The 24,966-nt window shown below is 42.2% G+C and overlaps 1 protein-coding gene across 4 annotated transcripts in view; it reads left to right on the top strand.

Moving 5' to 3' along the window:
* VAV3 (vav guanine nucleotide exchange factor 3) overlaps positions 1-24,966 on the top strand; it is a 290,405-nt gene that overhangs the window by 206,353 nt on the left and 59,086 nt on the right. For all 4 annotated transcript variants that reach the window (XM_036273378.1, XM_036273380.1, XM_036273381.1 and 1 more), the window contains exon 19: positions 1,311-1,356. In XM_036273378.1, the coding sequence (XP_036129271.1) occupies positions 1,311-1,356 (46 nt within the window). The remainder of the gene's footprint in view (positions 1-1,310; positions 1,357-24,966) is intronic.

Genomic DNA, 24,966 nt, shown 5'->3' with positions numbered 1-24,966 from the left:
GTTTCTGTTCACAGGGACACTGATTTGCACTGACTTTCTGGAGAAAGAACCTAAAATATAAGCAGTAGGGCAGTGACTTAGTAGAAGAACTTGTCCTTTATATGAATTTAAACATCCAAAACACCATGAAGTTAATAATATTTAAAAGATTTCTACAGTTTGCTTTCACCCTAGAACCCTGCACGTCTGCTTAATGTAACTTGGAGGCACCGTGGAATCCGTAAGAGCTCATTTCCCCCACTTAACGTGTGAAAGGAAATAATAGGAGGAACCCCGGGGAAACCCTGGCTAATGTGTGCTGAGCAAAGCCAAGTGCACTCTGCAGGGAACCGAATCTCTATACACAGGCACAGCCCCCAACACGCACTGAAAGAAAATTGCTGTTGTGAACATCTGAATGATATGGTCATTATAGACTCAGCATTTCATCCAGTTGCATGGTTAAAAGTGAAAATTGAGTCCTTTCTAATAAGTGAGATTGCCATAGTTTTTGCATAGGAATGAAATTAATTTGAAATTGAGCTTGTTACCATGCATTTTCAAAGATTTAAAATCTCTTTTGCTTGGCGTCTCGTCTGTAATTTTTATAACGCACGGTTTTTCTTATGGATTCCTTTTCTGTAGTAAGATTTGCTTTTATGGGTCACAAGCTGCATGCCTGTTTTTGTTTCTTAAAGAATTAAGATACAGCTGATGCACAGTTGAAACTCCATTCTCATTTAAGTGTTTGCTGAAGTGAGAGCTTGAGCCTTTGGAGGAAGGTGCATCTTCCCGTCTCGGGTTCGTCTGGCCTCAGCAAGAGCCGAGTTCGAGTTTTGGAGATCATGTCTTTGCTGGGCTTTGCTTCATAATTCCTGCAGTCATTATGACTTCAAAAAACGAATAATAATACCCGGAGACAGTCCATGGAAAGCTACTTCTTTCCCATGGTGCTACAAGTATTAACTTACAGAGTGGAATGGTGTTCAGGTGGAAGACTTATTAGAGAAACAAAAAGGTCAAATTGTAAAAACAAACTTTAGAACCAAATGTTTGGATCCAACTTAGTCATACTTTTTAATGGAAAAAGTACAACATACATTGGCCTTCTAAAGTATCAGAAAATAATATACTTTAAAAACAATTTATTCAATTAAAATTTTTATTAAAATTTTTAAATGTATATGTGTGATATTAGCATAATGAACCCCTAGATATCCGTCAAGATTCAACATAACTTATTTTTTTAATGTTTTACAGTGTTTATTAGATCCTTTACAAAGTAATACACTTTACTAATTCAAAAATCTTTGTTTTATCTTTCTGCGCAGAAACGAACCAATGGACTGCGAAGAACGCCCAGGCAGGTGGACCCAGGTGTGTTTTTGGTTATACATCTATAATTGTGACTTAGTGAAGTAACTAGGAAAATGTATGGGACTTGCTACAGAAAGTCAGGCAGAGTATTGGCCTTTGTTCCTCGCAGTTTGGTATATAATGTGTGACCAGGAGGTAGCGGACTCACGTGTCAATCATTTACCTGACAGTGCTGCCTAGGACAGGGTCACAGGGTGAGTAACTGGCAGTAACACTCTTTCCATAGTCAGCAACTGAGCTGGTTATTTGCTTTACTGAACAGCCTCAGGGTTACTGAACAGCCTAGTTAATGCTAAGGAATCCAGCATATTTCCTCTGTTCCCTCCCAAATCTAGAAAGAAAACTAATGAGCAACCAGTGCTTAAAAATTAGCATTTTCTGGGGGTGGTGGTTCATAAACGAGGCGGCTTTGGTACCTTCCCCACTTGGAAAAATACTTTACTTCATCGGGTATACAAACTGTTTTATAATGGAAAAAAGAATGGAAGGATTTTGTCTGCAGGGAGCATGAAGTTGTTTTTCATTTAACATCTTGAGGTTGGCCTGCTTGTTATTTTAGTGCAATTACTTCGTCATCCATTAAGCAATGCCTTTCACAGTTTAATTACCAAAGATTTGTTATGCACATGGTCATATTATCATGGGTGAAAGGTGTTCGTGGCTGAAGGATTCCAAATATATGAACTAGATAATAAATCAAATAGAACATGAAACAGCCTTGCTAGAACAGAGTCTGGTTGTGTGTTTGATCTTCGCATCCTCGACTGGTATTCCCCTTGTTGTGGAGTTGAGCTTTCAAAGCTTTCTAACTTTAACGGAAACCACACCCCTGGTAGCCACGCCCGCTTATGAACTGTGTGAAAAGATTTATAGAGCTTTGTTGCCTCCGGCTAGAAATGGCCTCACTGGTTTCCTGAGACCCATTTCATTCTTTTACCCTTAGAACAAAATTGGGGCCATTAAAGAATAGGGTTTCTGGTTGATGTTTTAATAGTTCTAACTTTCCCAAGACAATGCCCTTTGCCAAGGATCCTGCATACTATTTAGCAGCAACTTCTGTTCTGTTTAGTAGGAGTGTGTGACTGTGAGCGTAATATTTTTCTTGTTTTGTGTGAGTTGTAGTATTTCTGTTTCAAGAAATTACCTAATCTTTATAAATGTTATTTAAAAAATATTTTCTCTTCTATAGGCATTTTTATTTAATCCACCCACCCTCAACAGGGAAATGATTTTTTTGTTTATTATATCTGTAGGAACACATCTGACTGTTAACAATTTACTTTATAGCCAAAAATTTTAGAAGCCCTTAGATTACTTAAAGGGAGATATAGTGAATTCAATGATGATAAATATGACAAGATCATTTATTCTCCTTTATCCTAAAGGTGATGGCTTTGTGTAGGTATAACTCTTCCGATCTTCCTGTTCGTCCACAGATGTGTCCAAAGATCATGAAAGGATTCATGGAGAATAAACTTAGAAATACAAAAGAAGTAGTATTATATGTTATAATTCTTTCTTTCTTTCTTTCTTTCTTTCTTTCTTTCTTTCTTTCATCATCTATCTCTTGAGAGATCTTTCCATTAGGTATAATAAAAATATGAGTATTTTCTAATTTTTCCCCACATTAAATGGAAAAAACAGATAGTTGATGGCCTTTCCTGTTGTAGCCCCTAATGTGATAACTGTTTTTCCCTGCAGATGGCTTTTAATGTCAACCTTGAACTGTGTATGTGGAGAATTGGTTATCTTTTGTGTCTTTGCCTCTTTCTGTTGCAAAGCTCTTTTGTTCAGAATTAACCCTACTTGATAACCTTACTCCACAGCCATTGTCATGTGACTGCTGTTCAGTGGTTTCCACAGTTGGGTGAGATGTCTTAGTCCCAAGGTATTCAAACAAGTAAAACTGAAGCTTCCTCCACATGGACAAACTGCTTCCAGGGGCTTTATTTTCTCTTAGTGCTTTTCCCATGAAGTTCCTGTAAATGTGCTCTCCCAGCTAATTTAGTTGACTTCTCCAAGTGCTAATCCATGGACTGCTCTCCAGGGCCTCACTTGGGGAATTGTAGAAAAAGGCGATTAAACCGTTTGGGAGGGCAGATGTAACCACTTCATCAGATCCCAGTTTCAGAGCCACAAACAAAGGTAAATGATGTATCTTCTTTGGAGACCTTTTGTTGTGCATATTTCTTTGGGTAGTAGGTGCTTACTACATATTTTTAAATGAATTAATGAGGAACTGTAACTTTTTCTGCATGCATTGACTCTCTTGCTTTTTAAATTCTTCATGCTGACAGAGTCGACCACTATACTCAAGGAACACAATAATCTAGTTGCAGGAAGCGTGGCTCCGAGCCACGTTGCCTGGGCTGGTGACCTAACTTAGCTGTTTACTTGCAGTTGACCTTGGGCAATCTGTGTCCTCTCTGTGCTGTAGTTTCTTCATTTGTTGAAAGAAACTAACGACAGTACCCACCTTACATGTACCCAGCATTACATGAGTTGGTACGTGAAAGTACTTATAACTGTGCCAGGAATGTAGTGAATGCTAAGACGGGATGATTATTATAACTGCTTTGTGGTAGAGCATGTTATTTCTATTGGACATTTCGTCATGTGTAGGAGAACCAATGATACTTGCCAGTTATTTGTTTTCAAACAGACCCAGAATCTTATGCTGAGTTTCTAGAAGTTACGTAATCACAGTCAATTTCAGATTGCCTTTGTTCTCTGCTTATCTTATGGCCTCTGTGATATATATATATTTTTTATCCTCACCGGAGGACATTTTTGCATTTATCTTCAGATACAGTGGGAGGGAGAGAGGGGGGAAGAGAGAGAGAGAAACATCGATGTGAGAGACACATTGACTGGTTGCCACCCACACAACCCCATCCAGGGCCGGGGACAAACTGCAATCAAGGTACGTGCCCTTAGCGGGAACCAAACTCAGGACTCTCTGGTCCATGGGCCAATGCTCTAACTGCTGAGCCAAACCAGCCAGGGCCTCTGTGATATTTTTATATCTTTAAGAAGAGACATCAGCAACATCGGTGGTCCAGAGTCTGGGGTGAAGTCAGTGGTATTTGTGATTGCAAAAAAAGGGAAAACTCCTAAGTTTGAAAACATATTCAGTGTGTCGTGGAGTTCTTTTCAAACCAAGAAAGATTTGCCATGTGGCTTGTTAGCACATTTAAAACATTCACTCTTTATTAATAATGGCGGTTAATCTTTATAAATAATATTGCAAATGCTTTTGCAGTTTGGTGTACATTTTCTTGTCTTCTGTGCTAAGAAATTTACCAGTTTATGATCTTGACTGTTTTTGTAAGTAATAGTGTGTTAGATGCAAATTCTGGTAGCTCTTTTGGATTTTTTAAATATAGCAAGGTATTTTCATCAGTTTGTACTTTTCTTCCTGAGACATCAGATGTTAGATTCAGGAAAATAACACTTAGAAGAGACAGATCAATTATTTCCGAACACGGAGGTGCTGGGCCTTTTTTCAAGAACATGAGATCATAAATCTCAAGAAAATCTGAGCACTGGTGTAATATTTTTCACCTAGAGTGGCACTCAAGGTCAGAGTTACCAATTAAATTTTAATACTGAGCTTTAAAAATGTCCTGCTGTCTAAGCATAGGAGACAGCAGATTCACGCCGCACGTCGCACGTCTGGGCACAGGCGTGTGTGCTTTCCATCAGGCCCGTGCTTTTCGGTGGCTGCAGGGGGAGCTTCTGTTTGCGGGGTCCAGGCCTCTGGTATGCGGCCCACGGTCACCAGCTCACCACGTTCCGGCCGTGGCTCTGTGCTGTGCGTCCTGAGGAGCAGAAGCCGAGGGAAGTAAATGTTCGGGAACTACATCTCTTTCTGACCTTCGGTTCTGCGTGTGATTTGTGATAACCTTGGATACCAAATGGACAGATAATGGTTAAATTGATGAGTCCTTTCTTGATGCTCGTCATGAAGCTTATTTTTTTTCAGTTGGGTCATATATATATATTTTAATCATTTTTTATTTTCAATTACAGTTGACATACATCATTATGTTAGTTTTAATGTTCACCCCAGTGACCAGACATTACATAACTTAATAGCCCCAACAGATCCTGCACCCATCCAGCACCATGCCTAGTTATCAGAATGTTATTGACGATACTCCCTGTGCTGTACTTTACCTCCCCGTGACTACTCTGTGATGTGGCTCAAACACCGTCTCATTTACGGAGGAGATGTCTTTACTGTTTCTTAGTCATTTTCAAAGACGGTCACTTTCTTTCAGGTGGATGGCATTGATAGAAATACCATTCCTATTGTTCTTGTATGAAGAAAGGAATTCAAGAAATCTCTTTCATTACCAACCTTGTTCCATAGAACAGTCAGCACCAGCAATGTCATTAATTATAAAACATGGCCCCTCTTTGCAAGGAGTTTGTATTCTGTCCAAGGAAGGAGGCGCGACACAAGTCTTGATTTATGGATATGAATGTACATATTAAAAGATTTTAATATTACAGATAGTATTTTATATACTGATTCACTGTGGTGTGGTGTAGTGTTATAAAAACGATAGTTTGATAAACATGTAAAAAGATGGAATTATTTAGTATATACACAAAAGTAAAAGAAATTGGAAAACAGAGGCAAGTGTGAACTCCAATTGCTTTTAAGCTGGGTTGTTTAGATAGCTTTTCATTTATACAAATAAAAATTTTGCTATGCTGGTTTTTTGTATTAAATTATAATTTGTCACAGTTTTCCTTAATGTTTTAATTTCAAAGGATTGAAGGACTCATTTCAAATCTAAACAGAAGTGTTGCTTTCTTTCAGACATGCTTTTAAACGTACTGACAATTTGCTCAATAGAGAAATTTCATATTTTTAGTTTCCAAATAGAAAACATTGCACAGAAAAATACCAACCTGGGATTTTAAAACTCACTGATCTAAAAATACTTTTCATTCTTTCTTTTTCTTTTTTAAGGAGACAGATGTATATTCCCGAAGGCCTTAGTAAATGAGCTTTTGTCTGTAATAAATAAGTAATAATATACCCATAGCTTACACTGTTTCCATATTAATCAGTCAAACCTACTTTTGTCTTTTCTGTCACCTCTAAAGCTAATTTCTCATCACATGTAAATCCTAATCTAAATATTGAGACCATAATTGTAATGTGTAAAAATATTTTTCACATTGAAAGAATGAACTTGAAAAAGCTGGGACGATGGGACCCAGAGATGAAGCTTCATAGCAGAGGAAGGAGAAAGCGGACCGAACGCGGGTCCTGGGAGCCGCTCTGGTTGTTCTCAGGCTTCTGTCGAACTGCGGGCACGTGACGAGCTTGCAGGAAGGCAGCGGGCCCTCTTACAGTTATTTCTGGGACTGCCTCTCTGATTCCCTTGGCCGCGGTGAGAGGTTTCTGAAAGGCACATCACAGTCCCTTGCTCACATCTTTTTTTGGTTCCAGGAAGATTTATTTCTCCCTTTCAAGTCTCATTCTGAGTTCGCAAAGGGTCACTTTTCTGTCGTCTGGCAGGTGTGTCTACGCCTTGCCCAGCCAGCCCTGTCCACTGTCAGGTACCTCCAGCCAAGGAGCAGGGCAGGGTGCCTACGTGAGCCTTGCACAGGGATGCTTTTGGAGGGAAACGTAGCAGTCATGTAATTATCGGATAAAACACTTGCAGTATTACATACAGACCTACTTCTGGGTCATTTATGCACTCCTAATGTAGAGTTTCTGTTATTATAGTAACGATATGTTTAGAAAATGAAGTCAAATTTTAGATAAAAATTCTGAAAAGGAAGTCTCAAACTTGGGGAGCTGCTTTTAGCATTCATCATGGATAAAGCATTCCTTACCTGGAAAGTCAAGGTCTGATGGCCTGGGCTTCTTTGCTATAGCTGTGGCCCTGGCGGGTAACTGCTGTTCCATTTCAGAAGAAGAAGAACATGCCATGTCATGCTAAGTGGACAAAAACTCCAGAAATTTCCTGTGGGCCAACAACCTCTAAGAACCAAATAATCTTGTTTTAGAGGTTTAGTCTGATAAGTGAAAGGAACCAGTGAATCAAAACTATTATTGTCTTCAAATAAAAATATTGGATATGAGCAAAAAGTCCACCTGACACCAGGAAAAAGGTCACCGGTAAGGTAATCCTTCATATCGTCGCTGTTTTTAATTTTATAATGCGGTACTTCCATGTGCAAATAATGCTTATCAAGTCACTTAGAATGCTGGAGTGTGGACGTTCTGTCCAAACGGCCCAAATTGGCAGTTATTTCTCTCTCAGTGCATTCAAATCCAAGTTGATTTCTAAAATTTTAATCTGAATGAAAAGGAAGGCTTATGCCAGGTTCTTATTTTTACAGTTAATTTTCCTTCTGAGACTCATTTTTTTCTGCATAGATATTAGAACTCTATGGAGGTTTCCTGGTCTTTGAGGAACTTGGGATTTTCTTGGAAAGATAAGCCATGCAAACAGAAGGCACGTGGAAAACTGCTGCTAGCTGGGGTGGGCTGACCCACCGACGTGTGGTGCGTTAGGAGTGGTGTAGTTCGCTAGGAGGGCTGTGAGGAGAAGTCACTGAGAACACAAGACAACGGGCAAATGGCTGAGAAGTACATCAGCAAAAGTAAATTTACACAGAATTGCAGATGGTCCAATAAGGTTATCAGTCTGTTGTAGGGTCAGCTCGGTTCTGAATTACCCAGTAGCCTTCTGTTAAGGGACGCAAACCCTTTCAGACTAGCTTAAGAGAAGAAGGCAGAGCAAGGACGTTCCTGACCCAGCAAGTCCAGAGTGCTCTGCTTCAGGCAGAGGGAACCGAGCTCCAGCGATGTCAGGGCGTCGTTGCTCCCATCCCTCAGTTCACCTTTCTGGTCTCAGTTTCCTGTTGACAGACACATCAGGCAGGTTGGTCTCAAATGGAAGCAAAGGTGACCGCTAGCAACTCTTTGTATGCGTTGTCCCACAGCTACTAATTCCAGGGAAAACAGAACATTTCTTTCCCCAGTAAATCGAACAAAATCCCAGTACAGCCTGTAGTTGGCCTGGCCTGGACCATCTGCTCATCTCGGAGCTAATGGCCACAGCCAGGGAGACCGGCCAGCCTGGCTGCTGTGTCACTGCCGGTATGGGAGAGGGGCTGACCTGGCCTTGTCCCCAGAACTTTTGTTTTCGGGAAGAAAGAGGGGCCGTGTTCACCCAGTGGGGACGGGAAAGAAAGAAGGTGGCCGGAGCAGACTCCGTGCACCGGTCCTGTGTTCCAGTCCGTCGCAGGCTCCTCTGCGTGGTCGCTCTCTGGCAGCAACAGGAGAATCCGGAGGATTGAGCGCAGAATGGAAACTGCTGGGTCCCACACAGGCTCATCCCTGCTCACAGCTCTCACTCGCAGAGATCCCAGGGCAACCAGTCTTCTCGCCTCACAGGAGCGTCCTGTGACCCCGCCACAGTACCTCAGATAGCCATTCTCCTTTGGATGTGGCCAGCGCTGTTTCTGGAAGGACTCGACCCCGCGTTCCACTGTTTCCCACTCACACCTTGGTGAAGATCTGTCCGTCAGGTTAGAGAACCGAGGAACCGAGATCTGACGGCATCTTTGGGGGAGGCAAACGGGAAGGAGGGTGCCCTCTGAGCTGGAAGGGTCAGGACGGGAATGTCTAGAAGCAGAGCAGCCCTCGGGCACTGAGGGGAAGCACGGGCTGGAAGAGAGGCCCTTGACCTCAGGCAGCCTGTGCCGCGGGGACGGTCCGGGTTCGAGTCCTGCCTCTCCATTTCCTAGTTGTCCCGTCTCTGTTCTATGATCTCTAAAATGAGGGCGGTGGCAGCGGACATACCTCCTGCTGTCACTGGGAACATAGTGAGTTAATAGATAAAGCATTTCTCAACAGTGCTTAGCCCACAGTGGGTGGGCTGGAAATGAGGGTGGTGATGGCGGTTATTGCTACTTTGTACACACTCCTGTGTTCATTTTCTATGGCTGTGGAACAAGTCACTGAAAATTTGGCCGCTTAAAACAGCACACATTTATCATCTCGCAGTTTCTGTGGGTCAGGAATTTAGGCATGGTAGAGCTGGGCCTCACGGAAAGTGTTAGCCAGGGCTGTATCTCATCTCAAGGGTCAGTGCGGAAGGTTCACTTCCTTCCCAGCTCACTCGAATGCTTGTTGGCAGGATTCGGTTCCTTTGGGGTTGTCGAATAAGCGAGGGCCTCACAGCTTGCTGGCCAAGGCAGTCTTTAGTTGTTAGCTGCATGGGCTTCCCCAGCGTGCCTGCTGCTTCATCGGAGTGCAAGCCAAGAAGGTGCTAGCCTCCTCGCAAGATGGAAATTAAACTCTTATACAGCACAGTCATGGAAATAACATCTCATCACGATTCTATTGACAAGAGGTGTCACAGGCCCTGCCCACATCCAGGGAAATGGATTAAACACATTTTGAATACCAGGAGGCAGGGTTTACTGGGGTTAATCTTAGGGTCTGTCTGCCACAAACCCTAAGGGGAGATACTGCTGTTTTTCGGTTGAGGGAATCAAAGCTCTGAGAGGTTAAGTGATTTACCTAAGGTCACACAGCACTTGCCTAGTACCAGGACTTCATTGCAATGTTTGGCTCCAGGGACCTCATTCTTCGAGAGGTCTTCTGGACAGAGGAAAGCTTATTTCCTGATGTTTGTCTGCGCAGTACGGTGCAAATTAGCAGTGCGATCTGGTCCATTTTGCAGAGTTCATTAGTGGCTACTGTTAGCAGATTTATGGGTGATTTTACTTTATGCATTCTTAATTTTGAAAATGTTAATCTGAAATTGCTACAGTATTTCAATTAATTTGGATGGTAAAGACTGAGCACCAGAAGAATCGCTAGCAGGAGATAAGGCAGCTAATTAGAGGTTCTGACACAAACAGCTCTAGACACCAGCCCTGAACACGCTGGCTGAGCGACACCCAGAGAACTGCCCCTGCTTACGTGGGAGGAATGATTCCTGGCAGTCCAGATATTAAACTCACATGCAGTTGAATTAAAAAAAAAGCCATGTTAAGGAGTTAACTGTCTAAATTAATGTATAAGTTTTAAATATCATGCAGTTCTGGGAAACTGCTTTCCAAGTACTTTGGAATGTTTTCTGTTGGAGAACTCCAGTAACGGTGACAGATACAACAGTTAATTGTCATCAAAGTGTTTTTCATGTCATTTATGATATTTCATACTTTTTATATATATTGTTTCACAATTTTTTCCTGAATTTAAAGGTAAGATAGCACATGTTTATTTTTTAAATAGCAGTTGACCTTCTTTGATAAATTAGAGTTTTGCAGTTTGAAAAGTTTCTTCTAAAAATTTTTAGAAACTATAAGGAAGTAGCAGAGTTTTCTGGACAAATTGCCCGCAGTGGCCTCACTCGCCTCATCGCCTTTGTCCCTGTATCTTGTTACACACGGACTCCCCCAGCACTTGGTTTTGTGTGTGTGCAGCTGTATGTTTATAAAATGTTTGTGTTTCAATGTGGTGCTCTGCTTTTATCACTCAACGTTGTTTCATGAGTGCATTTGTTTATTCATTTGCTCATTTAACCATTTGACAAGTCTGCAGGCTCCATGTTAAATTTACGAGGATGAGCAAGGTATGTTTTTCTTATACAGCACACAGGGTCGTGGAGCTGAGGTCAACTCCAGAACAGGGAAATACAGGGCTCCGCTTAAAAGGGGCACACACTTTAGATAAGTGACATTGGGAAACAGCATCTAACTGAAACCCAGGATGTGAGTAGGGGGTTGATAGGATATGACTGGAGACAAGAGGGTGTTGGGCAGAGGGAACAGCCCCAGCCAAGGTCCTGAGGGAGAGCTGTGTACAATGACAATTTGGGGGCAAGCAAGACAAGACCTTTATTCATTCACATCAAGAAATTGGACTTTATGCTCTTGCTGAGTTCGCCTCTTAACCAGAGGAGTGACAAGGTCAGCTAGGCCTGGCTGCAGAGATCCTCCTAGCCACACTGTGAAGGTGTAGGTAACTGGAACCATTAAAGTCTTTAAAAAAAAAATGATTTCAGCATAATTGATTATTGGATGGTAGTCTTTCTAATTTTCTAATTTTCATTATATTAAATACTACTTTGACGAATTTCTATATACGAATATCCTTCCTCACATGGCTGATTATTATTTAAAATGAGGTTGAATAAGTAGAATTTCTGGATCAAAACATGAATTCCTTGGTTCTAGATATATATATTGCTAAATTACCTTTTAGATATATTGCATTGAATATATGCCTATTACTGATGCATGTGACTCTTTTTTTTTCTTTTTGTTGAGACTATGTCTTACTTTGTGCTCACCAAGACAGTATAATTCTTTGTGCTTCAAGTCATCCCATGAGAAAAGTGTGTTACTATTCATATGGTAGCATAGTAGTTCATAACGCAATATGAACTTACTTGATTTCTAGCGACACAGATTCTTTCTAATGTTTATTGGCTATTTGTATTGTTCTGTACATTATCTGTTATCTGTTTATGCCTTACCCATTTTTCTGTTCAGGACTTAGTGCTTTTGTATTATATCAACCTTATCATATTTTTTGAAAAGTACTTTTGGTTTATTATTTGTTTCTATATGAAGTTTTAAATTTGCATGCAGTCACACTAATTGATATTTTCTATTTTGTCTTAGAAAGTTCTTCCCTTAGGAATTCTGTTAAATACTGACTTCTGGTCTTATTGTTTAATTTATGCAGCACTTGATGCAGGCTATTTAACTTATTTTTATTTAAGTAGTAGATTAAAATTCTGTGAGCAGTTGTGACATGTACATCGAAATGTTTTAAAGGATTTATAGTACAGTATTTTACAAAATTTAAATTTACCTTTTCATATGTTGTTAACCAACCATTATACATTGCGTGCTTTTTATTTTGTGCTTTATTGCATACATATTTGGCTCAGATCATAAGTTATCCTGTATAAAATATGTCACAATATGTGCTCTGTAGAGGTAGTAAGAGAATACTGTTTTAAACAAATACAAGGATTTAATGTTGAGATTTTCAGGCCTTTCTGTTTGTAAACTATGATGAATTAAGATCGCTTCTCCCAAGCCTTTGGAGGTAGGAGGGGAAATTTTGTGGCTGTTTGAGTCCAAGTATGTCCATGGGTCTTCCCTTGCAAATATACATCTTCCTTGATTTTACCAATCTTTTCTATCTCACTTTATGCAATTGCTCCTGGAGCTGAGACTAGACCTCTTATTTAAAAATATCTATAGTTTTAACAATTTTTTAAAATCAAAATAAGAAAAGTTCAACTGCTACTTTATGTGAAAGATGCTGTATAGCTATGTCCTCATTTCTAAAGCAGTGTGGAAATTCTGTTAGAGCTTTGATCCAGGAAGTTTTATCTGCTGCCATGAAAACATTAGGTGTTCAATATATAGTCTTTTGGGGGAAGCCAGTTGCAAGCAGGTAGAATACCAGCTTTGGTGTCCGACCTGGCATACCACTCTGGCTGGTCTGTTCAGGAAACATCCCTTTGGATGTCCAGCTACCAACAGCTTTGTTGGGAGCCTCATCCTGTATTCAATGGCGCACAGGAAAATCACGTGATACCTTCAATTCAGGACAGAATTTTCCTTCTTGGGACTGAGAATTCTCTTTCCGTTTGTTTAGAGCACATGGACAGGATTAGATGGATGAAAGATGAAAATATTCACATATTTCTCCTCCACCACCTGCAATTACATTGCTAATATTATAGCTTTTAACTCCCAGAGGAAGATACTTGCCATTTAAAACATGTAATGCTATGCTTTGGGGATCCCATATTTTAAAAGTTATGCATCTTCCATTTAAATTCAAGCAGCATCCAAGAACGGAATCTGGCCAATGGTTTTTAAAAAATGAAATGGCAACACCTTCTTGGAATCTGACTGTTCAAGGATGTTTTTCCCCTAGCAAAACAGGAAGAAAGTAGAAAAAAGCATATGGACTCATGTTGAGCATATGATGTATTTTGAACTTGAATTGGCACTTCACTCATATTTGTAGTGTGACCTAAAATTAATTTTGGTGAAGCATCTAGATTTGAGAGAGGAAAAAAATCCCTATCTGGGACTAAATCAACATTTGGGGCATCTCATTAATCACTACCTTATGTAACTGCTTTTCCCACCTAAAGAGAAGCTACTGGGATGAGAAAAGTTTATAATATTAATGCCAAGTGCAGATCTTGCCTCTCCAAAAAAGAGTTCATTAATCATCATTGAAGCACAAGAACAAACATACTTCATGCCTCTTGCCAATTTTTATCAATAACATTTCTGAAAGGCAAAAAACTCCCCTATTTTCCTATTTTTTATCTTCATCTGAAAAGGTTTTAATTTGGCTATTTGAGTTGTGATAATGCTATGTAAATTTAACACGCTTGGAGAATGCCCATACACAGTGTATCGCAGTCACGTTTATTGGTTGCGTTCGGTGCCTGAATCAGCGGAAACGAGATGCAGATCCCTGGCTCAGCCACTTCCTGCCTGTGTGATCGTAACACGCAAAGATGTGCTTGGTACAGGGCGACTGGCCAGTAACAGGCATCGACGGAAATCTGTATCTCATAGGTAAGAAACCGCATGGGCTTGAAGTTTGAAAACATGGGTTTCAATCCAGGCTTCTGTGTAAGTTAATAGCCTCAGTCTTTCCCTCTATAAAACGAAGGGAGAAATAGTTGCTTTACCTACATCACAAGATCAACAATGGGCACAAGTGAGCTAATGTTCTATTCAAGATAGAAAACTGAACCTAGTCATGACATATAAACTAGTGTAATTAGATAAAAATAAGTTGTGGAATCTTTATTATTCTCATATATATCACAGCCCTTTAATGTTAAAATTATATGATTGATTAGTTGTTTTGATGGAATTTTAGGTCAGCCATAGTTATTACAGCCACTATGTAGTCATTATTTTTTAATTACCATTTACTGGAAATTTTACTGCTCCTTTTTTGTAACTGTGTCTTTTCATCTTTTATTCCTGTCTCCTAATTTAAAAAATTATTTACAAATTAGAAGAATTAATAATGTGGCACTTAGCCAGCAGATGAAAGCAATGAAAATCTTAAAAAGAAGAAAGGAATAGTACAAACCACATGTGAGGAAACAGGTACACCAATGGAAATGATTATAAACAGAAAAAAAATTGATGTGCAAGAAAAGGTTGCTCCTGTCTACTTTCGTCTGCAATCTGTTGGTTCCAAGTATCAGAGGTAGGGATGCATCCATGGTGAAATTTTCAGGCACTTTGGAAAACGTGTTGATTTCTTACTTATCCTCATTAGAAGATACACCCTTTTTTGTTCATTTCTGTGGCACCTGTTGTTAAAAGCCAAAAGAACAAAAAATGTTAAGGTCATGGCACAAGATGCTGCTGCGAGGGTTTGGAAAATCACAGAAGACATGCTGGAACTTTCATGGGTCGTGACGTGGCTCATTTCGTCCCCCATAAGTAAAGAATAGTTGGGGTGAAAAATAAAGAAGCGATCATAAGGAGCCAGGCTTAATTCACTTTTTAAGTCAAAATAGTGAAGAAAGAAGAGGTTGAGCCAAGTAGACTAGCAGGAGGGTTTTGTAAGGTGAAGGAGAAGGAAAGTATAAGCCAGAATATTTCTGACTTCGATGTTAAATAACACTGACCTAACTCGTCTTTCTTGTTTCCCTGTGATCTTCTTCACCTTATCAGTTCTTGGCTTTCTCCCTGGTCACAGAAGAGAGGAGAAAATGGGAAGGAACCCATGGCACGGCCACTAACTGCTCCCAGAAGCTCCCGCAATACAACCCCGCCAGCTGGGAGCCAAAAAAAATTACATTTGCTGTGTAGCCATCCCAGCTGTAGGTTTCTCTGAAAAATATAAAGTTAATATGAAGCCCTAGAAATTTCTACTGAACTACTTAATGTTCCTTTGACAGTAAATTTTTCCAGAATGGTCGCTTTTCATCTTTCCAGTTTGCAGAAACATGCATCCCGGAACCTTGCTGGAAGTTTCCCCTCTCGTTACAATAAGGGGGAAGTTGGTGGTTTGCTTCTCCCTTGTGCACATCATGTACCCCACACCTTTAAATTCTTACATATGACTTAACACATTCATTAGCATGTGGATGAAGTAACTGTGGGGTGAATACTAGGGTGATATTTACTCATGTACTAGGATGAATACATTTATTTTTAATCCTCACAAGAAAACCTGTGAGGTAGATGTGATGCCCATTTTACAGATGAGACAGCTGCCTGAGAGTTGGGGCAGGTACCTGAGTTCACATACATTATAAAGACTGAAGCTGAGCTTTTAACCACAGTTTTATAAAAAACGTACCAAAATGTAACCAGTGAAAACATCAGGTGTTTTGAACCAATTTGGGAGTTTTAGGTCCAGTCTCACTAAATGGGTGCACTTTCTCCAGATGCACAGGGAAGGGGGGGGGGGGCAGGGAAGCACTTCTGGTCAGGGAGAAGAAGCGGCGCTTGAATTGCTCATCTCAAGAGGAAGGAAGCATCTGACCTTAATGTCAGGGTTTCTGGGCCAGGGGAGTTTTGCAATTGCGTGGACCTCTGGGTCCTGGATGGGAGGACGCCACGTGGGTGACTGGCCAGCCTGGGAGGAGTCAGTCGGCAGGTAAATGGCCCTGAAGCACCTACCAACTTGGGTCACTCCGGTTCAGCAAGGGCGGAGGCCCTGCCACACAGCATGCTGGGTCTTTCATTAGTACGTCTTTGCTTTGATTTTAAGAGGATTAGGTAATAAAATCATAGCCAAACATCAGGAAACGACCCCAAACTAATGGAATAAATGCTGCTCTGTTTATTCTTGATACATGCGGCCTTTCCCCCTAACATCTTCATTAGGATTCGTGTAGGAAACAGGTCTGGGCATGCCTTTGGCGTTTTAAATTATTTATAGACCTTGATTATGTTTTCCCACCTTGTGCTTTGTTGTTGGTCCTGTCTGTGTGCAGATAATCATAACATAAACCATCGTCAGCCACGGGTCTCCGTTGTCAGTGACTAGAATGCTCCTTTTAATGAAGCTGTTCACACCGTTTGGCGTAAAAAACTGCATCTCATTTCCCAGGGAATCTGGAGACCTTGTTGGAGTGTGTTTCCCGCATTGCCGCCCTGTGACAGGCGTGCCCGAGGTGCGCAAGTGCGAGGAAACAATACAGATCGTGAAGAGATTAGGCTCTGCTGCCTTTGGTCACACGGCAGAGTGCTCCCCTCTGCCCATGCCCACGTCGCAATTATAACTGTTCTAGAACAATCAACCTGGAGAACCATCTGAAGACTAGCTGAACAGAGCTCCCACAACTAAGGACTTGGAGAAGAAGCCCCATAGAGGCTGGATTTAAATTCAAACAAACGTGGCGGAGCTTGTCCCTAGCGCTGCACCCCTGGGAAGCTGCTCAGCCTGTCCAGCCGCCACCTGTCTTCTCTTGAGGGTTCCGTCGGTCTCTGTCTTTCAGGGCTGGGTGTGTGGCCTGGCTGAGCCAGTGCACTTGTAGAGCCTCAGCCGGGTGTCTGGCCCTTTGTGTGCACTTAATAGATGCTCACTGATGTCCCACCGTCTCCAGGACTCGGGCCCGGGCAGTGTGGAAGCTGAGCTGGAGCCTGCAGGGGCAGGGCCTGGGCTCCAGACTCCTGAGCTGCAGCAGTGCCGTGGTCTGTGAGCTGCCGGCTCCCGCTTGTCTCGCTTGTAATGCTTTTGTGAAAATTAATGGCATGTGGATTTCAGAGCTTGGCTGCCTTGAATTTCAATCCTGTTTCCACTGTACTAGCTCTGTGACTGCCCACGTCACTTCACCCTCTGAGTCTTCACTTCTCCCTCAAAAATGAGGCTCATAATAAGATTCACTTTATAGGGTTATCATCGGGCTTAAGTGAGTTAATATACATTAAGCTCTTAAAACAGGGCCTGGCACATGGCACGTGCTATATGAATTTTAACTAGTGTTATTTTTTTAAGTGAAGTATATTCAGTTATCTTGAGGTGATGGTAGAAGTGTGTCATACATAGAGAGAATTCCAGTATTGGAAAGGCAGTACAGATACGTGTTTAAATAATGCCGGCAGTGTACTGGGTGGGTGGTTCAGCAGCTCAGGGTGAGAAGCCAGGCACAGCTGGCCTGTCTTAGCGGACTGTGGGCTCCGGACCAGAGTCTCTGAAACGACTCACACAGCAGAGGGCAGCTGGTGGAAACTTCAGTCCAGCAATTTAAGAGTGAAAAAAAAAAAAGCCATTGAGATTTTTTCTTAAAATCAGCTTAATTCCAACTTTGAGCCTTTTATCCCCAACTTGGTGTTGGAGGACTGTCTGTCCTGTCATGCCTGCAGGGCAGTGTCTGACCAGGAGGGTGTCCGAGGCCTGGGACCCAGGCAGCCTTTGAGGCCTTGCTGCCCCCCAGCGAGCCACAGAGCGCGAGGAAGTCCCTGGTGCCCCGGAACGACAAACCTCCGTCTGCTGCTCCCTCTGGGGACTCAGCTCCATCCTTGGTTGGTTTGGCCCACGGTTGGCTCTTCTTTTCCCTTCCCTCTGGGATGCACTCAGCATCGTCTCCTTTGGCGGGGCACAGGGAGGACTGGTGGTTTCTGAAAGCCTTGGCCCCTACCTCACAGCGCTCGGGGAAGCAGGCCAGAGCCCCCGCCGCCCGCTGTGAGCGCCCGGAATGTCTCAGTGAATGATCGCCCGCAGAGACGGGAGATTGAGTGGAAGCCCAGAGCCATGGGGATCCACACAGCTGCTCCTGAGATGGTGCCATGTGTCCAGGCCTCAGGCTCCACTGCCTTGCGTGCGACCTCGGGAGCCTTCTCCAAACAGCAGATAGACAGACAGACAGACAGACGCTCTTTCCTGTCCCTGCTTTGATTCTGCAGGGAGCCCTCTCCTCACTGTTACTACCACCTGCCTTGAACAATTGCATTTACAGATGGCATCCATTGCCTTGTTTTGTCATGTCCTTATTCACGCATCACTAGTGTGGGGACAAAGGGACAGTGAACGTGTCCATGTCCTTCCGACTTTTCGGGGGGAGGATGCAGTTCATGTACGTCAGTGTTGACGTGGAAGGAGCAGACCCTCCCCCCAGTCAGGGCGGATGGGGTGCCTGTGGCGACCGCAGGACACCGGGCTTCCTCAGCAGGGACGCGTGACCAGCGGGGCTCCCTCTGGGGTTCTGTGCTGTGACTGGTGAAGGACGAAGAGGGGAGTATGTTGTGAGTCAGTGATTAACGTCTGTGCGCTCCCCCTGGCTAGATGGATGGGTAAGTCCAGGGCCGCCACCTGGTCTTGATCTCGGTAATTCCCAGATGGTTTTCCTGCAGGGCCCTCCACAGAAGTAGTGGGCCGTGGTGCCCCAGGAGCCTGGGGACGGGGGCTGTGGTCCCCCGCGTGGAGGGGAGGAATGCTCTATCACACTGCTCACGATCTGTGGCCCGTGGTGATGAGAAAAACCAAGCTGCCTTCCAGACAGTTTTATTATTGTTCCGAAATTTGTCTCAGACAATGCACGCCTCATTACCTGGCCTAGTGTGGACCACTCCCAACCCCTCCCCTCCCCCTACCATCCTGCCGTGTGCACACACCAGGGTGTTTAATAAACAGTTAGCCCGTTCACTGACTATAGTCATAGCCTCTTCACTGCTCCTCTGGCCTCTGATCTCACTTCCTGTCTGCCTCCTCCGCACTCTCAGAAGGAGGGTTTGCCGAAAGGGCACGGTGCCTGCCCCACTCACTCCCCACCGTCTGTTAAAGGTCTAAGGCTCCCAGGCCCCGGAAGCTTCTGAACTCATTCCTGCTGCTCTGCTCTCTGCAGCGGTTGAGATCTGCTCATTTTTCACAGGGGCTGACTCTGGAGCTTGGCTCACTTTCTATTTCCAGCCACAGCCACCTCCCCCTTCCTGGGTGACTCCTGTCCGTCCTTCTGTCAGTGGCCCAGCTGACCCGGTGTGGGCGCCCCTGTTCTGAGAAGCCGCCTGTGGAGCCTCACATCGGGAGCGCTCTGTGGGTTCCTCCCCACGACACCCCTGGCATCGTATTTCTTACGTTTTTTTAAATAATCTGGGCATGTGCATACTTCCTAAAAATTATTATGAGCTCCTCAATGAATAGCTAGAGTCTCATCTTTTTCATGTTCATACCATAGTACCTGGAGCATAGTAGGTGCCTAGTATATTGAACTGAAGGGTAAGCCAGCTTTATAAAAGGGAACCCTGGTTTCTGGTTTGCAAATTCTCTAACTTCTCTGAAAAATTGATAGATACTTTTTTTATATATACTTTGGAAATTATTTGTTATACTTTGGAAAATGGTTTGTTATTGAGGCTAGCAGTCCCATTTTTTATTATGTGCTTACTTTTCAGATGAATGTATATAAACAGTGAAAAACATTATATTTAAATATTGGTGAGTCTGTACCAGCTTTGCTAATTTATTCAGACCATAAGAACAATGAATAAAGGATTCTAAACCCACAGCAATATAGAACATGAATTTGTTTATAAAGTGATATTCTGATAAGTTTTGCAAGAATCTTTAAGTGAAAATTATTTGTCTCTAATATCAGCTGCTCAGAGCTAAACGGAAACAATAGGCGATTGATTTAGGACCCATAATAGCTGCGCTAGAGTGTCACTGGGACACTGTTGCTGGGGTGCTAGAGGGCGGTTGGCTGGTACAGAAAAGGCCAGGCAGTCAGATTTCTCAGCAGAGGTAAAATACTAGCACACTCTTCATTTTGCAACTTGGCATTTTTCTGAAACAGATTTTTGGAAACACTTTTTTTGGGCAATTACCTGGAATCATAGTGCATGTAATTCACCTTCTAACTTTTATATATTTCATGAAAGAGTTTATATAGTCATGGTTTGGGTTTTTACTATTGTTTTTTTCAATCCAAATCTACTTAGAGTTAAAAAATCTAGAGAAAGCTTAAGCTTATAGAGGTTATGGAAGACTGGGAGATGTTTTCAAAGCCCTTCCAATGGAATATGATGCACATTTATTTTGTTAAGAGTGATTTTTTTTTCCTACCAGAAATATTTGATTTAGGACAATGCATTTCTCAACCTTTTTATTATTTAAGTTTTTTATAACCCAAATTTACACAATACTACTTAAAAAGTTACTATATTACAATTCCATTTGCGTATTCACATATGGCAAGTATTTTTTAAGTTATTGAATAAACTTGGCATTGAGCAATTACCACTCCCCAGAGATATCCAATGAATCCTAACTAACCAGATGAACTACAGTAACATATATCTCACTTATAAGTGCATTCATTGGTTTAGTCAATAGTTTATACCAGCGATTTTCAACCCATGTGCCACAAGAATTTTTAAAACATGCAGTACCTGACTATTTAGTCAGGTGCACTGACCTCTTTTCTCTTAGTCAGCGGTTCTCAGCCTGTGGGTTGCAACCCCTTTGGGGGTTGAACGACCCTTTCACAGGGGTCGCCTAAGACATAACAGTAGCAAAATTATAGTTATGAAGTAGCAATGAAAATAACTTTATGGTTGGGGTCACCACAACATGAGAAACTGTATTCAAAGGTCGCAGCATCAGGAAGGTTGAAAACCACTGCCTTAGATGGTCAAATAAAAATTACAGCAGCAACCCGGTATGAATGAATCAAAATTCTACCTTTTTGGGGGGGTCAGATTGGCAAAAAATAGAATGTCATTCTTGGTGTGCTGCAAGTTTCAGTAATGTGTTTACGTGTGCTGTGTGATGAACAGGTTGGAAACCGCTGGATTATACGGTGGTCACCACAGGTATCTTTAAAACATAAATTCCCGGCCTATATAAAACGTGATTGGATTTATGAAGAACAGTAAGTGAAAACTCAGGGGAGCTTCAGGAAGACTCGGGCAGCCCCTGCACCTGGAAAGCTGCGTGCATCTCATTCCTGTAGGTGGGGGTCTCCCTCTGCAGGGCGGAGGGGTTCCTGCCGTGGACGGATGCCCCCCGTTAGGGACGTGTTCTCCACTGCCCGCCTTCTAACAAGCAGTCGGATGAGCTTCAGAGTCTTCGCTTCCCTTCCTGGCCCATTCCTCAAATGCCACTATGTCCTTTTCTACCCCTGGGGCACAGAGATGTGCTCCTGTTAGCCCCTCTCCACAGCACAGGGTAGCTCAGAGCTCTCCTTTGTTCCGTCTATGTTCTTGCTGAAACCTCACCATATGACCCGTCGGTCTTGTTGCATTTGGGACTTAAGAAACTTTCAAACAGTGGCCTTGAATAAAATTTGTTCAACTCTCAGTGCTTGTGATTAAATAGGAAAGATAACTGTTTGATCTCTGAAACACTGGCATTGACAAGCAGCCACATGTGGGCTCTGGGATGCCCTGGCATGACTCACGCCCCGTGAGCTCAGCGCGCCCGGGTGTAGGCATATGCCTTTTCCCCCTATCGAGATTCTCTAAGAAAAAATCCAGATTGAAGAGAGTAAAAATTAAGAAGGTATTTTCTCATGCATGTTTTTTGAACTACTCTAATGTTTCAGCCTTAACTATAACCTTTTTCTTTAACAGTTTGTCATATTTTCAAATACACTTTTAATTGGAAAGAGGGAACTAGATGCATGGGTACGGATGACATGTGGTATTATTAATTCACTGGCAGTCTCAATTTGCCAAGAGGACTCAGCGCTGAAAACAGCATAGCAACTCATTTTTTAAAACATGACACAATCACTTTAAATACAGGGCTCTGGCTTTAAAACTTCAGGGCTATGCCATGTGAGCAGTTAGTCAGATTATGAATTTACATTTCATTTGCTCTCTGAGCTGTTTAATTCTTTGCTTATGGGCACATAATGACTTGAAAATCTAAACAATTATTGTTCATTTAGGAGGGGAAAATGCTCCTCCCAACCAATCTGGAGTGTGCCAAGTTTATTTCCCTTGGCAGATATAGTTGGAGAAATTGGTTATTTCTGAGGCCCAGAGTATGCTAGACATAGACTAGAACTGCTGCTGTCAGAACTCTGTTCCGAGGTCTCAGCTGAAAGAGAATTTGGAATATATATATGTAACAAACGGTGCTATTAGGCTATTATATTTGTATAAACAGAATTAATCAAGAAATATATTTTGAAAAAATATTTTTAAAATTATTTTTCTAAACTTTACTCTTTGATGATGAACATTCACACTGCCTTTCATTTACCCAACGGGCATTTGTGGAGAGACTCTTGGGGCCAAACCCCCTAGTAGCTTTGACAGTTGGATACTTCATGGTCCTTGGTCTTGTGAAGATTTCATTCGAGTGGGGAGGAAACAACAATAACATACAATTTATGCTGAATGCAATCATTTCTGTAATAATAATTCAAAAGGTTGCGGCAGCACAGCAGGTAGAGGGGAGCACCCGCCTGCATGGCGGGAGTTCACGGCCAGCTTAGGGGTGCGCCTCGCAGGGGGTGTCGGAGGGAGCTCCAACCAGCATTCCTCGGGGCGTGGACGTGTCTTCCGAGGGCAAGGCCAGAGCCTTTTCCTGCCAAGTCCTCCCGGGGGTCTCATTCTAAGTCACATCGGTGCGGTGTTGACGAGGGGTGGCCTGGTGGCGGTGGCGATGACTGCGTTGTGCCCGTGTTGATGGTCAGGACCAGGGGTTTTGGAATGTATTTGCAGAAAAACCAGAGTATCATCGAAGGACTTTGTTTAACAACAGAGCAAAAATACTTTAATTTAAAACTATGTAAAAGAAACAGATGTTAACTATATAAAATTTAGTTAAGCCAAAAGTTCTTAGAATTTTGCAAACCTAATATAACTATTACCATGGTGGCATATGACCTCATGGAATTTTTTTCTCCTGTGAATCTTTCCCTGTTTTTCAAAAAGAAATGTGGTCTTATTGTGTACATTGTTGTTTGGTAACCTGCTTCCCCCCCTTGGCGTGTTTGAATATGATTCTGTATCATTAAGCCAACTTCTGTAACATTATTTTAAAATTTCAGCTTGCTATGAAATTATCAGGAGGTACTCTTGCTTTAATTTAACCAAATCCCAATTGCTGGTCATTTAGATTGTTTCCAATTTTTTTCATATCATAAACTATACTAGAATGAATGTTTGAAGGATAATCCTAATTATGTTTTTTAAATTAACTTTTCATTGTTATTTAAAATTCCATAAATTTTTATAATTTTAATAAGAGTACTTTTTAAGTCTCATTTCTTATAGAAAGAAAATCTCACCCACATCATTACACCAAATGGAGTCACGCTGGCTAGCTTGCTCAGTGACAGGATTTTCTCGGTCCCCGCCCTGAACCCTGGGTGAGGCTGTCTTCTTGCCTTTTGCTCCCACAGTACGTGCGACTCCTGTGCCATAAAACTCGCAATGCTCTACAGCAATGCGGGCATGCTTTTCTTTTTTCTGTTAGTTTTCAAGTTTTGTGAGGGCAAGGGCACGCCCAAGTTGTTTATCACTTTCATTCTAAGCACAAATCAAACATTTGAAAGATATTTTTTAAATAAATACGGGAATATATGGATGCTTTAGGGAAAGACAAAGACCAAGGAGTAAAGGGCCTCCTGGGATCTCCTTCACTTCCCAGCCTTAGTGAAGGGTGTGGCTTATCCAGGGGGAAGGGTTAGGGAGCGAGGCTCCGCCGCTGGTCACAGTATTTCTGTCTTTCGGTGAAGAGATGCATGGATGACTAGAACTGGCACGTGAATGCGTTTCTTTTCTAGTTACCCTGTTTCAAAGCCAAGGGAGCTAAATCTTCCAAATGCCTTCCCACTCACTTGTGATAATTAACATGAAAATAACCATTACACAACTCAGCCCAGCAAAAAAGAACTCTTCAAGTTTAGCCCCGTGAAAGTGGAGTCGGTGCTGTTAGCAAAGAATAGTAGCTTGTGGACAAGGGCGGAATCTATCCCCCTTTCTAAGCATTGCAGTTTAAAGTGCTGTTGCCCCAAACTAAGACCGAGTAAACTCAGAGAGATAAAGCATGAAGTGGGCCCTGTCTGGTTTTGCTCAGTTGTTAGAGCACCAGCCCATGGACCAAAGGGTCAAAGGTTCAATTCCTGGTCAAGGGCATGTACCTCTAGTCAGGGTCCTGTGGGAGGCAACCAATCTATGTTTCTCTCTCACATCAATGTTTCTCTCTCTCACTGTGTCTCCCTCCTTCCCTCTCTTCCACTCTATCTAAAAATCAATGGGAAAATATCCTCAGATGAGAATGAACAAAAAAACAAAAACCTGAAGTGGGAAAGAAGTGAGTACATTTAAGATGAATCATATCGTCCATGGGAATACTTTTTGAATGCCAAAAAATTTTAATTGTTGGAGAGGTTTTTGTTTTTTGTTTGTTTGTTTTTTCATATATGTCGGCATTTCAGGACCTTTCGTTTGCATAGAGGTGCGAGAAAGGAAAGTATAAATGTTTGCTCTTTTAAGTGTAATGTTCTGGCTATTTGTCAATTAAGATGGGAAAAGTCTGGTTTAGTCACACTGTCTTTGCTTCTCATTGAAGGCTTTGCTACCTCATCAATAGATGTTACAGAAACCTCCATGTTCCTTTAAACCCATATGAAAAGAAACCTTCAA

The sequence above is a fragment of the Molossus molossus genome, unplaced genomic scaffold (assembly GCF_014108415.1).
Source record: "Molossus molossus isolate mMolMol1 unplaced genomic scaffold, mMolMol1.p scaffold_m16_p_20, whole genome shotgun sequence".
Lineage (NCBI taxonomy): Eukaryota > Metazoa > Chordata > Mammalia > Chiroptera > Molossidae > Molossus > Molossus molossus.
The sequence above is the reverse complement of the archived record's forward strand: the minus strand, read 5'-3'. Positions and strand labels throughout refer to the sequence as shown.